Source organism: Heptranchias perlo, chromosome 19 (assembly GCF_035084215.1).
Source record: "Heptranchias perlo isolate sHepPer1 chromosome 19, sHepPer1.hap1, whole genome shotgun sequence".
Taxonomy (NCBI): Eukaryota; Metazoa; Chordata; class Chondrichthyes; order Hexanchiformes; family Hexanchidae; genus Heptranchias; species Heptranchias perlo.
The window spans coordinates 22971350-22986817 of NC_090343.1; the positions used below are offsets into that span (position 1 = coordinate 22971350).

The 15468-nt window shown below is 40.1% G+C and overlaps 1 protein-coding gene across 1 annotated transcript in view; it reads left to right on the forward strand.

Annotated features, from left to right (window-relative positions):
* The first annotated feature begins 217 nt into the window (after nt 1–217).
* The window catches only part of LOC137335445 (sodium/potassium-transporting ATPase subunit beta-1-interacting protein 3-like), a 153888-nt gene continuing 138637 nt past the window's right edge, over nt 218–15468 (forward strand). The window contains exon 1 of the mRNA XM_068000797.1: nt 218–493. Within this exon, the coding sequence (XP_067856898.1) occupies nt 440–493 (54 nt within the window). The 5' untranslated portion in view covers nt 218–439. The remainder of the gene's footprint in view (nt 494–15468) is intronic.

The window sequence follows — 15468 nt, forward strand, 5'->3', positions numbered from 1 at the left end:
AGAATTTTGATGTTTTAGGACAAATCAAAATGTGCAGAGGGAAAATAACCCTTTGGAACTATCGATAGCAACTGGGATCTCTGGCTGCCGGCGATCTCCTCCTTTCAAAATGGGTTGTTGGCTTTAAGTGTACAACATCCGTCCGTTAGTGACCCTCCCTCCCTCCCGCTCTCTCCCTTCCTCCCTGTCAACCCGGCACATTCACTGAGCCGAACTTTCTGCCAGGCGGCTAGAAGCACTCCCTACACTGTGAATACCGTCTCATACACCCTGTTACAGCGAAAGTACCTTACAATTCAGCACTTAAAGCTGTTCATGTTGTACTTATCTCCCCATTTTCGTTATGGTGCTGGGCGAGCCTCGCTGACTGCTCCGTTTATTAGCGAAAAAAGGTTTTATTCGTTGTCTCGTTTCCCCCCAAATCTCCCATTATTTGAGGATGGGCTGTTGTACCGGGCGGTGTACTCTCATCTTCCTATGTACCCTTCAGCTGGTAAGTGTAAAATCATTTAACAATATATTTTTTATGAATGTGGGGCATTGTGTCCCTGAGTAGATTTGTTCGTCGGTGGACTGTTTGATATTTCTTCTGATTATTTATGAGGAACTTCGGGACAATCGATTGTAGGGTCAGTGCATCTAATTAATTTTCTTTTACAAACATGATAAAACTGCAGTAACTCATGATAACGTGCAAAAGCTGGAAAGAAAGGAGCAAAACGTCCATTCATCCTTCCATAAAGTCTGATTATCAATGGGAAGCATTGTGTTTTCAAAGCCTTTGCAATATTTAGATCTCTCTCTGTGTGTGTGTGTCTATATATATATATATATATAGTGGAGTAGCCTAAATAATCATTGAAGCAACGGGTTATTGTACTACAGTAATTTGTGATTTGTTGTCTGGTGTCTATCCTGGGTTAGTCCTGGAGAATTCTTTTCACTGTTGGCGGTACAGCCGAGCTCCTGCTGGTGTTGGTCTCTTTTGTTCCAGCAAAAGGGTGACGCAAGGATCCTTTTCAACGAGAAAATCCGTTGGGAGGGCAATATCCGACTTTTGTACTACAGTATGGTATTTCAGATTTGTGCATTTAACCCAATTCACGCGACAGTGAGTTCTGCACATGATACTTTCAAGACGAAATCCTTATTACAGATTACGGCGATAGCCCCTTCGTATTGCGTATCAAAACGATGCATTTGTCATTTAGGGCATCATGAGATAACTTGCATTCACGCCAAGTTAGAACGCATATTTAACCTTTGTCGCAAAGGAAGCAGAGAACCCGGAAAAGTTCAGCTGTATTTTGCATTCATCCAAGAAACACTAAAGCTTTGGAGGCGTTTTGATGTTTAGTTCAAACTGTTGTCCCTGTACAGTGCAAATTGAAGGCTTTTTCGCCCATCGCATTTCAAACAATCTACCTGAGCATTTCAGGCCAATTTCATAAATTGAAAACTAGCCAGTGATTTGGAGGTGGGGATGTCATTAAGTAGATTAGTTCACAGAAATTCAAATATCTCAGAATAAAACTGATCACTGGGAAGCAATGACAGAAGTCTCAGAAGAACCAAACGTAAATACACTCAGATTTAGTTACAGTGAACGCAAGAGCAGAAAGGCAGCTGAACGTTGTACTCTGAAAATTGTACTCTTTTTCCAACGGATACTGTTCAGTATTGATGGTCCAGGGTTACAGTTATGGAAGTCATAGGAGTATGTCTCAAGGGCAACAAGAGATTTCATTGTTCACTTTTTCTTGTGTACTAAACAACTTGCAATTACTCATAATTCTGCACTGAATTTGCAATCTCACTTGGAGAGGTCATAAAGATAGTTATTGTGGAAAATGGAAATGTCACACTAATGCACTGTGATATTGTTGAAGGTGCTTTTCTGAGTTTGGGGTTAAGGTTATTATTTGGCCAGTCCTTAATGTCTGACCTAGAAGTCCAGCTACCACTAGTTTCAAAAAGTGGAAATTATTTAGATTCCCAGCCATTGTTGAGTGCGAAGAAGATTTTTTTTGTTGAATTACAGCAAATTACAGACTAAACAGGCATGGATTTTAAAAATACTTTTATTCATTAACTTGCTTTTGTAATTGAAAAAGTCAAATGTATTTGAGAAACGAATAGAGGCAAAAACCGCTCTTCAAGCAGGACTCTAAATATCAGCTATCTAGACGATGCATGTTTTAATAATAATATTCACACATGAAGGGTGTTCAGTGACTCATGAATGTATTTTGCAGGTCATCCTCGTTGAATAAATGCTATATTAAGCATTGAAATGAGAAACATTTTATTCTAAGTACAAGTATTGGGTATAGATATTTATTTATGGTTTATAACTGTAAATATTTAGTTGTTCACTTTGTTAAATACATGATTTTACTAGGTACTGTTTATAATTACATAGGGCACTCCAACACTTACTTTATGTAGGACTTCCACCCTTCAGAGGGCTTTGGCTGCCACATTAAAATAAAAATTGGGAAGTACATCCACAAAACATTTTGGCCCTGAAATTATGGGTAGTCCCACATGAACATTTAATGTGGTTGAAATTTCTTAAGCAATAACATTTTATTTTTTCATAAGATTTAACATGGTATTGGCTTCTTTAATTTTAATATAGTACATAAGGGGTTAAAAAACAGTTTCACGCTCAGAAAAAGATGTTCTAGTTCATTTTTGATAGAAATGTCATAGATTTTAAACATTTTGGCTCAGCGATGTTGCTTCCAATTAAGTGGGGTCAAGCCATTCAATTAAACTACAAACATCTTGCGGAATTTGTTTAAATATGTATTTTATTTGACACCTTTTTTGAATTTATAGACAGTTATTTAAATCTGGTCCTGATCATTTACTGGAAAGTGTTTCTTAGTCTCATTGGTTCAAAATGAGGAGTCTGTTGGAAGCCTGTGGAGACGATAGGCCAGATAGTTTCTAAGGATGGTGAGAAAAGGAAAAGACTGTCATGTAAGAATACATAGATTAGCACAGTAATATGTGTCATTTGACTTACTTGAGATAGATTTTACATTAGAGATTAAACTTAAATAAGTTGTGTCGTTGCTACTGCTCAGTTAATCCTTTACTGTTTAAAATATTTGTTTGGTAGTTAAAGTCTAAATTAGAGTCTAGTATTGTGTTATTCTGCCACCTTCTGAAGTCAAAGAAGACCACATAAAATCATAGAATCTTACAGCACAGAAGGAGACCATTTGGTGCATCGTGCCTGTGCTGGCTCTTTGAAAGAGCTATCCAATTAATCCCACTCTCCTGCTCTTTCCCCATAGCCCTGCATATTTTTCCTTTTCAAGTATATATCCAATTACCTTTTGAAAGTTACTGTTGAATCTGCTTCCACCACCCTTTTGGGCAGTGCATTCCAGACCATAACAACTCTCTGCGTTAAAAAAAATTCTCATCTTCCCTTTTTTTTGCCAATTATCTTAAATCTGTCCCCTCTGGTTACCGACCCACCTACCAGTGGAAACAGTGTCTCCTTACTTTAACAAAACCCCATATAATTTTGAACACCTCTATTAAATCACCCCTTAACCTTCTCTGCTCTAGGGAGAACAATCCAGCTTCTCTATTCTCGTGATATAACTGAAGTCCCTTATCCTTGATATCACATGAGGGCATGTGACGAAACCAATAAGTAGAAGTAAAATTAAGAGTTCTCTGCTTGATCCATGGTTATGCTACTAATTTGCCTCGATAGCTGGGCAAGCAAAACTACTCTCTGAAATATAGGAAGCAAAGGCTCACCTTCAGGAGTGGTCTGAGATGCTGAACCCCAAAAAAATCTAGAGCAAAAAAGAATTTCCCAAAAATTGAACATTCCTCTCCATTATTTTAGTGGCCATGTGGGAAACATAAGAATCAAAAGCAAGGAAACCTGCTGGAAAAATCTGTGGCTCTAATAGGGTATTGTGCATTACACGTCAAAACTTTCCTATTATTAAACAGAGTATCCTCCAACTTATGGTGAGCAATGCCATGGGATCGGCTCATCTTTTAGTAATCTTTTAAGGAGCAAGTTTAAGATCTAGCTTCACAATTTGTTGCTAATCGTATCTGTTACAAAAGCAGCAAAGCCTAGAAATTACAATGTACAAATATTAGCAGACAAACAATGCTTCAGTTTGCTATTCCTTTGCCTACTATTTTAATGCACATGTTGCGTGCTTATTTTATATGGCTTGGGTCCAATTAAAATAGGAGAGAAAAGAACAGCATATGAACAGGTTAGTGTTTGTATGCTAATAGTGTGCGCTGTGGAAAGAAAGAACGAACAAACTTGCATTTATGTAGCACCTTTCATGACCTCAGGACGTCCCAAAGAGCTTCACAACCAATGAAGTACTTTTGAAGTATAGTCAGGGTTGCAATGTAACTTAAAGGTCTCAGAGAATATTAGATATCCAGGAGTGATTATAAGGCAGTAACATCATTAAGGTTTAAAAAATGACATGAAGCACCAGAACAAAACTTGAGCAGTTTCTAACCACAACTTGAACCTTACAATGAGATTAGAGCTGTCAATCATTCCAGGATTACCATATGATTTTAAAAAAATAAAATAACTGTAGTGAAAATCATGAGGGTGATTTGTTTATCTTTGCAGATAACTGTTGTCGTGGTGGATTCAGCAGTCAGTTACTTCACATCACAGATTCATAGCAACAGCCACACTTGAACGATTAAGAAAGCATTGTGACTTAATCAGTATAAGTTTATGAAGTGATTATCAACAGTTTATTATTGGGACATATTGGGTATATGTTGTCAATACATTCATATTCTGACCTCACAGGGAAATCGTGCTTCTCACTTCAGTTCAGCACCTTTGTCCAATCTTCCAAGTGGTGACTTTAAGTTGCTCCTGTTATTTGAAATGATCAAATATTAAACTTCATTTTATTAATTTAATAATGAAGGCCATTGAGCTAGAGTTGGAATTTTGCAGTATAATGATTTTAGAGCAATGATTGCAGTCATTGCAGAGATCAGAGAATTGAAAGGAAGTGGTCCCAGTCCCAGAAGCTGAATAAATAATGGCTTCTGGAATAATACACATTTATTCTAAATTATGGGTGCCAGCACTTGTAGTATAGATGTCATTGTATTGATTTATTACCACAATTGAAATGAGCCTGTATCCCACTCATTCACAGAATCTGATTGTTACCATTCTTAAACCATCTTAAAATAATAATAGATATATAGGAGTTAATAAACCACACATGACAGGACAGTGAATGGTATTTGTGAACTCCAGGATGCTATAACCATAGAGTGGTAGGATACACGCTTACACCCAGAATTCTTGTGACTTCCCAAATTCATCATCACAGACCAGGCAATTTGGTACAGGAGGGAGGAAAAGTTGCAGGTCTAGGACATGTGAACCTCTTAACATTTGCTGAAAAGGTCATTGTCAGAGTTCTGGGAACTGGCAGTCTGCTCTCATCAGTAGAGATGTGATGCGTGACACGGGGAGTCTGAGAAGAGAGGAAAGGGAAAAAATGGAAAAGTAACTGGACAAAAAAAAAATCCATCGGGATTACCTTTGAATTCATTGGTTCATTATTACCAAGCTGGGTAGGTTGTTGACCATTTACATATTGTGGGTTTAAATTGTTATTTTAATGAAGAATGTCATTGTTTCCTCATAGTTAATAACCTGCTAATAAAATTGCATGATCAGAAATTGCAGGTTGGATTTTAACTATCGGGTGCTGGCTGGTGGAGCTGGTGGAGCGGGTGGACCAGCTGCCCAATGCCTCACGCGGGAATCCTAATCTATCTTGAGGGCCGGGCTTCATTAACAAACATGCACATCCGTTCAGGGTGTGCAGCCCACAGCCTCAAGGCAGGCACAATATCTGGTGGCCCAGAGACGAACCCGATCCGGAAAATGGTAGATTGGAAGGTGGGCTGGGATCGCAAGGTGGGGGGCCTGGGGCGACAGTGGCCCATGGTATTCTTGTGGAACCCGGAGAAGTACTCCTGCTTCACCTGGCCCTCACTAAAATAATTTTATTAAGGCCCTTTCTGGGCCTTTTCTGCTGTACCGCCAGGTTTTACTGAATGGAGCATCCACAGCGGACGCTCTGCCAAGTAAGCTGTTGAAATGGCATATGCTGGTGGATGGGAGGCAAAGCAGAAAGTCCTTGACTCTGATTTTAAATCCGTTACTGCCTGATTTCTGGTGGGGGAGGCGGGAGTTAAAATCGGCCGTTGTATGCTGCAAAACCATTTGTTACTGCAATTTTGTTATCATGCTTTAATTACAGAGAATAAAATAGGAATTCTCCTGTTTCCCATTAAAAGAGAAAGTTTTAAAGAAGACTGGCCTCACATTTTTGGAACCATTTACAGCGAATAAACGTTTGATTGCTATCATGAGAAATAAGTAGTCTGACATAGACAGCCATGCAAACGCATATAAAGGATCAGGGGAACATCAGGGGCATCAGAGATTTGGACTGGGAAGGAAAGGAGGACATGCCCTCCTTTGGCGGGGGGCGGTGGCATGTCCTCCACGGTGTTCCCATGACCAAAGAGTGGCGTTCTTCGATACAACTTGAAAGTTGATTTACCATCAGTGTGCAATTAGTGGTTCACACAAGTCCATATGAAGTGGCTGTGAAGCTTACTAAAAGTATACCAGTGTGTACTGTAAGATATTGTGATGTGGTGCAATGAATGTAAATGTGTGTGTCAGCATACATTGCTGTCAACCACTTAATGCATGTCACACAGGCACAGTTAAATCTTACTAATAAATCAAACAGCATAAATTATATGGCTGTTAATGAAATAAAGATATATTGCTTCAAGAAATATGTCACTGTATCTGATGCATGTAAATATACACTGAGGACTTGTACTGACAAGTTTTTTCTCAGTATATATTGTACTTGTATTGTACTTTTACTAATCAGGATGATCTTTTCATAAACTATGATCTGTTTAAAAAGCCTAAATGTTATTAGGGGTATGACACTTTTGGAATAAGACCTTGATTGTTATGGGCTGAGATCATGTGGGTTATGATTAAGCAGCTTACTGTGTTTTCTGTTGTGACTCTCCACTGAGAACAGACCAATAATGATTCCTTTCTCTCAGTGGTGTAATATATAAGTACAGGCTGTAGCTTTTATACTAATTAAACAGAACAATGGGTGCAGTTGTTTTAGCAACACCACTGAATAAACACCAGTACATATCCTGTAAATGGTTCCTGTAACTGACAGAGCAGTGCTTTCACAATGCTCCTATTTGCACAATACAGGAAACCCAATTTAAAGAAACAAAGAAAGAATTTGCATTCATATAACAGCTTTCACGACCTCAGGATGTCCCATGCTTCACAGCCAATGAAGTACTTTTGGAAGTCTAGTCATTGTTGTAATTTAGTTTATACTTAATATAGATCTAATGAAAGGGGAGGCACATACAATGGTAGTGTTTCAGCATCAACTTCCTTCACTTTAAATGCATCTTTGAGGTGAAACTTTTCAAGAAATGCTTTAAACATGTTGGTTGCTCTTTCACTATCTTGGTCAGGCAATAAAATCAACTTGATCTGAGATTAGGTTGTTCAAATTAGTTTCTTTCCGTGCCTGGGTATAACTAATGTAAGGAATCTTACAACACCAGGTTATAGTCCAACAGTTTTATTTGAAAATCACAAGCTTTCGGAGCTTACCTCCTCCTCACTCACCTGACGATGGAGGTAAGCTCTGAAAGCTTGTGATTTTCAAATAAAATTGTCGGACTATAACCTGGTGTTGTAAGATTCCTTACATTTGTCCACCCCAGTCCATCACCGGCATCTCCACATCATGGGTATAACTAAATAATAGAGATATTTTCTCACCTCCAGCTATTTCAAGCCTGCTTGATAAACTCCAGAAGTGTGACTCCCTGCAGAATTGTTGAAGAGCAAACAAGTAACCAATAGTGTACAATTTCTTCGTGTTGAGGGGTTGGGATATCTCCTTCTTAGTATTACTGAGGGCTGAATGTATGGTGTGTCCATTCAAACACCTTTAAGATCTAAGCATTCGAAGATCAGGGTTGATGATAACTTTCAATGATGGCAGTAAATGGATTGGCTGCCTGTCATGCACCCAACTCAATTTTCTTTCCATTGACTTCAACGGAAGGGCAAATTGGGTGTGGTGCGTAACGGGCGGCCGATCTGTGACCGCCCATTTTCCACCACCACCAAAGGTTAAAATCAGCTCTCCCATTTTTTGTTCTATTTGGGCAAATAAAATTATGAAAGTAACACTGTATTGGAGAGCCTCACCATTGGGTCCCTTTTAGGAAACAAAAGGGATGATTTTAACCCTGCCTGTCTGGCAGAAATCGGGCAGGCCGGCAGTTAAGATCGACTGATGCACTCACCCGTCAAGGTTCCGCTCTCTTCCTGCAGTCTTCGATTTTTAACCTGCTCTTCTGAGCAGGCGGGAAGGACGCCCATCAGAAACCGGCAGGATCCTTTCTCTAAATATGCAGGATCCTTTCTCTAAATATGCAGGATCCTTTCTCTAAATATGCAGGATCCTTTCTCTAAATATGCATAATGTTCTAAATATGCAGATTGAGGCCCGACTGCTATTTTAACGATTGAGGGGGCAAGCAGTTGTGGTTTTACCACTAGGTCAACATGTGGGAAGAGGAGCCGGGGCCAGCAAAGCCTAAAGAGGTAAGTCTTTTATCTGTTTTTACTTGTGGGGCTAGCAGGAGCAGGCCTCTTGCCAACCGACATTGATTTCCTGCCCACCAGTCAGCTGCTGCTGCCCACCGGTTTTGGGTGGGTAATGACCAGGGGTATGCAGATAAGGCCTGGGAGTTAAAATCTCCTGGGCTTCACGTTGTCGACGTCAGGGCGATTTGTCGCCTGTCGAGGTCAGGGCGATTTGGGAGGCACCCGCTCACCTGATTCCTGCCTCGAGTTAAAATTGAGGCTTAATAGTTGTATGTAATTATGCTGTATGACAAAATTTGCATTTTTTAAAATCGCCTTGACCATATTAAAACAACTGAAAGTGCTTCACAGAGATGAAAACCGGACACCAAGCAGTCGATGAAAGAATGAATAGGGGAGTTGATCGAAGGCATGATCAAAGGTAGGCTTTAAAGGTGCTTTTCAAGGAGGGGAAAGTGGTAGTAAGGTGGAGCGATTTTTGGACAATGTTCCAGATTGTAGGGCCAAGGCGACTGAAGGCTCTGGACTGCAGGTGGAGTCGAGGTGGGTCGGATACTAAGTCGGCCAGAGTCAGCAGGATGGAGGGTGGGTGCATATATGTAGGGCTGGAGGAGGTTGCAAAGGTAGGGTGGGGCGAAGCCATAGATGGACTTATGGATGAAGGTAAGGATTTTGAATTTGGTGCATCGGGGGTTGGGGAGCTAATGAAGGTTGGCGACAACAAGGATATAGGACTTACTGTATGACGGGATGCAGTAGTAACATATGAATGCTGTAAAATTTCTTTAAAATTCCTTTACTTCCTAAAATAAGAATTTCATATGAACTTGTCAAGCATTATTACATAGTGCAAAATTTAGGCGTGTGTTTTGTTCAGTTAATTTCCGCTAGTTTTGGAGCTCTTGTTTGAGCTATGAATGCTAATGACATCATCAAGGGTACTGAATTATTGAGTCTGACTGGGAATCTGAATTAAGATTTGCACAGATGAGGCCTATTTTAAATAAATGGATTAGCACCTCCATTAAAATAGTGATGATGTGGAGATGCCGGTGATGGACTGGGGTTGACAATTGTAAACAATTTTACAACACCAAGTTATAGTCCAGCAATTTTATTTTAAATTCACAAGCTTTCGGAGGCTACCTCCTTCCTCAGGTGAACGATGTTCACCTGAGGAAGGAGGTAGCCTCCGAAAGCTTGTGAATTTAAAATAAAATTGCTGGACTATAACTTGGTGTTGTAAAATTGTTTACAATTAAAATAGTGGACAGAGGAATGTCATACAAAGGTTTTAATCAATCATTAATATTGCCAATAGTAGTTTCTAGCCTGGACAACCATTAACCCAACTGCATCAACATGAACTGTATGTGGTAATTCAGTTCCTTTACACACTTTTTGCCTTGTAACCTCCCTGAGCTAGTAATTCTGATGATTTTCATCAGCACTGAACCATTAAGCAAAAATCAGCCCAACTGGTCAGAATAAAACAAAGGGATGTTAGAAGTAATCAAAATTCTTTGCAATGTTTCCATTTAAAGAGGGTTCTGATGATTCTCCATTTTTTAAAGATAACCTCAAATATTACTTATAGTAAAAGTTTAATTCCATTCTGTTTTAATTAGTTATAATATTTGTGGAGTAACCTTTTTATAAAATGCAAAATTGATATAAAATGAGAACTTTTCATACCTTGGGTACTTTAATACTTAATACTATAATTGTCTCTGGATTAATGTCTTGCATATAATGACAGACTGTAGTAGAAATTTTGTTCTTACTGCTGTACTTCAAATTACATTTCTTGAATGGAAAAATATTTCACTTTTAATTTAAAAAAAAAACTTGTGTAAGAGACAATCTTAGTTTTATCCCCAGTTACTTTCACCAGCTGATCACAGCATTATGATATTAGCTGTGGCGTACTATGTGAACTTTTCAACATTTTTAAATTTGCAAAACAAATATGAGGCTGCAATATTTATGTAATATTTCCCATCAAAAATAACTGAGAAACTGTTTCATATCTTGGCTAGTGAACTGAGAAAGAATCCATTAGCAATAAAAAAAAATGTCCCTGGGAATTTGCAAAAAGGGAGTAACCTGGAAAATTACCATGATATCATTTACGCTGCTCCTCATTCAGCATAATTTCAATTTATGCACAGATCATGATTAACGACCAGTGAAAGTTAGTCTATTTGGTTAGCACAGGATGTGACGTGATCTTCTGTGCTCCTTTCAGTACTGATACACAACACAAGAACTGTCTATGAATGAATGTATATTTAAATAAGCATGGTCAGCTACCCCTGTCAACTATTTCAACAAACTAAACACAATGGCCTTTAAATTACATTGAGTGAATATTAATGTATAAACTCTTAATGAGTTTGTAAGACATTCCTTTGTCTGCTATTTTAATAAAGTGTTAACCTGTTTAAAATAAACAAGTTAGTTAAAATAGTGACCAAAATAAATTGATACAAATGTGTTAAGCTTTCACTCGCACAAGGTAACTTCAAAGACAATGAGTTAAACTTAGTGTCTTCTTGATTGTGCCTTCCTTTTTTAAATTATGAAGAATTTTGTGAGATAGATTTGGGATGAAACAGGTCTGTAATTGCAACTAAGATTTGTATGTTCAATGTCAGTGATTTTTTTGTAAAAGTAGTACATTACTAGCTGGAGGTTTTCCAAATGACTGAATAGGAGGAAATTCCAGCCATTGAGTTTGTACAACCGGAATAAATGAAAAACTTTTTATAGTTCATAGTATATCTTGGAATTTTCTAGAGAAACATGTCTGAAAGAATAAAACAGTGTTTCGACTGTTTGAAAGTGTCTAGTCATTGGCTTTCATTGTGGGACTATGTTCCAGGGCTTTATTGATCTTTTCTCGCACTGAGATCTTCTCTTAGTCTTAACATTTTAAAATGCTTTGTTTAGATAGGGATCATTGTCAAGCTGTAAATAATTTCTAATAATTTAATCTGATTGATACCAATTATGCTATTATTGTGATATAATTTTGTTTTATTAGTATTTTTATTTAAGTATGGAGATTTAAATGATATAATTGATTTGAACTTAAGTTTAATTTAATATATTATGGACCATTTTCTCATATCTGACTGATTCAACAATACAACATCTCTCTATGTGTCAAGATGCTCCGGAATCAATTTTTAAAGAAAGCTCATTGCTTGGTAAAATTAAATGACAGTAAAGGACAACCAGTTGTAAAAACGTTGCAACGACCCTCTATTGCTTTCACATGTATTCATCTTTCCCATTCACGTCCCTGTTTATTTCCGCTATGTTACTTGCTGCCATGTATCTTTCTTCAGTTGCTGGAGTAGGGTGTTTTGGGAAAGCATAAATGTCTCTATAGTGGGTCACCCAAACTCGTTTTCTTACTGTAGGCTACCCTTTTGAAACCAAGAACTGTAAATGGCTATCTCACACCAAAGAAAATTTGAGGTCTCCATTTTGAGAAAAAGGTTTCAGAAAATAAGGACCTAGTACTGCTGACATGTTTTCCTAGAAGAGAGAGCGAGAGAGAGATGGGAAGGAAGTAGCCAAGCAATGTAAATTTGGTTCTGCCTGCTTGACCCCAAACTGCAGCTATTGACGTCAACTTCTCTGGATAAATGCGTGCACAGGGCTCTCTCTGATAAAATTAGAAAATTAAATGTTTAATGAGTGGGGCCCTTTTACACTTTGTAAGCCTAGGGACGTAGGAAGAGGAGTAAGTCATTCAGCCCCTCGTGCCTGTTCCGATCATGGTTGATCCATATCCCTTGATACCATATTTACGCTGATGACACCCAGCTCTACCTCACCACCACCTCTTTCGACACTTCGACACTGTTTGTCTGACATCCAGTACTGGTTGAGCAGAAATTTACCCCAATTACACATCAGGAGGACCAAAGCCATTATCTTCGGCCCCCGTCACAAACTAAGTTTCCTAGTTACCGATTCAGTCCCCCTCCCTGGCCAGTGTCTCAGGCTGAACCAAATTGTCTGCAACCTCGGCATCCTATTTGACCCTGAGCTGAGCTTCCAATCCCATATCCTCTCCATCACTAAGATTGCCTACTTCCACCTCCGTAATATTGCCTGTCTCTGCCCCTGTTTCAACCATCTGCTGCTGAAACCCTCACCCATGCTTTTGTTATTTCCAGATTCCACTATTCCAATTGTCTCTTATCCAGCCTCCCATCTTCCACTCTCCATAAACTTGAGCTCATCTAAAACTCTGCTGCCCATATCCTAACTCGCACCAAGTCCCGTTCACCCATCAACCCTGTGCTTGCTGATCTACATTGACTCCTTAATTTTAAAATTCTCATTCTCATGTTCAAATCCCTCCATGGCCACGCCCCTCCCTTTCTCTGCGACCTTCTTGATCCCTACAATCTTCTGAGAATTCTGCGTTCCTCCAAGTCTGGGCTCTTGTGCATCCCTGGCTTCCTTCGCCCCACCATTGGCGGCTGTGCCTTCATAGTTGGGAATTAAGGCCGATCACAGAGACTGAGTAAAAGGAACTTTGTACAGTATCTTTTAATCTCAGGACCCATCAGTCCCACATCAGAACTGCAACTGTGAAGTTAAGAGAAAATACACATAATAGTTCAAAATTATGGCCTAGATATTGGTTGGCTTCATGAAGGGAACCAATATCTAGGCCATAACCATCCTTGCGCCGGAACTGGTAGACCCAATGCATACCTGATATTGGCAACTCGCCTGCGAAGAGGTTTTCAATTTTGAGCCACTGCATCACTGGCAATGGCCCTCACGTAAGTCCTGGAAGAAGGGGTGGGGGAGTGATCAGGAATGGGGGGGGCATTCGGGAGAGAGGGGAAGCAATTACGAGCGAGGGGCATGATTGAGAGGGAAGAAGGGTGGTGATCGGGAGAGGTGGGATATTGATCGTGAAGGGGCTGAGCGAGTACCGGCAATAGTCTTCGGCATTGCAGTGGACTTCTTCTCCCGGCTCCACATTCAGGTAAGTATTTTTGGAAAAAAAGTACCTTCTTGGTGGCGGGCTAAAGTGATCCTGTTCAAGCCCTGGATGCCTCTTTTTGACTTTACCAATGAGGCGAGCAGCGTGTAATGATCGTGCCCGCCATATTGGATGATTAGGTGCCTGTTTTGCGCCATTGAGTTTCTAGGCCCTTGTGTTTAATTTGGGGTTTTAGTACAACATATTCCATTATGATTCTCAGCTTAGCTTTAGGACAGAATTTCCTGCTATATTAAATCCTACAATAACTGCCCATCTGCTCATCATTATTGAATTGTTAAGTTTAGCTCAGTTGGTAGCACTGTGTCTTTAAGTCATCTTCAACTGCTTCATCAATGACCTTCCCTCCATCGTAAGGTCAGAAATGGGGATGTTTGCTGATGATTGCAGTGTTCAGTTCCATTCGCAACCCCTCAGATAATGAAGCAGTCTGTGCCCGCATGCAGCAAGACCTGGACAACATCCAGGCTTGGGCTGATAAGTGGCAAGTAACATTTGCTCCAGGCAATGACCATCTCCAACAAGAGAGAATCTAACCACCTCCCCTTGACATTCAACGGCATTACCATCGCCGAATCCCCCACCATCAACATCCTGGGGGTCACCATTGACCAGAAACTTAACTGGACCCAGCCATATAAATACTGTGGCTACAAAAGCAGGTCAGAGGCTGGGTATTCTGCGGCGAGTGACTCACCTCCTGACTCCCCAAAACCTTTCCACCATCTACAAGGCACAAGTCAAGAATGTGATGGAATACTCTCCACTTGCCTGGATGAGTGCAGCTCCAACAACACTCAAGAAGCTCGACACCATCCAGGACAAAGCAGCCCGCTTGATTGGCACCCCATCCACCACCCTAAACATTCACTCCCTTCACCATCGGCACACTGTGTGTACCATCCCTGATGCAATGATGCACTGCAGCAACTTGCCAAGGCTTCTTCGACAGCACCCCCCAAACCCGCGACCCCTACCACCTAGAAGGACAAGAGCAGTAGGCACATGGGAACAACACCACCTGCACGTTCCCCTCCAACTCACACACCATCCCGACTTGGAAATATATCGCCGTTCCTTCATCGTCGCTGGGTCAAAATCCTAGAACTCCCTTCCTAACAGCACTGTGGGAGAACTTTCACCACACAGACTGCAGCGGTTCAAGAAGGCGGCTCACCACCACCTTCTCAAGGGCAATTAGGGATGTGCAATAAATGCTGGCCTTGCCAGCAACGCCCACATCCCATGAACGAATAAAAAAAATGTTGTGGATTTAAGCACCACTCCAGTACTTGAGCACATAATCTAGCCTGATACCTAAATGCAATGTCTGATGAAATGCCGCATTGCCAGAAATGCTAGCTTTCAGATGACATGTTAAACTGAAATCCTGTTTGCCTGTTCCAGTGGTTCAGGTAGATATGAGATCCCACGGTGCTGTTTGAAGAACAGCAGGGAATTCTCCTGGTGTTTTGACTAACTTTCATCCCTGAACCAACACAACCAAAAACATATTAACTGGTCATTCATCTCATTTGTGTTTGTGGGATCTTGCCGCATGCAAATTAGCTGCCATGTTTTTGTAACAGAACAACACTTCAAAAATAATGACTTGGCTACTAGGTGTTTTGGGACATCACGAGGACATGATAAAGCACTACATAAATAAAAGTTCTTTCTCTTCTTC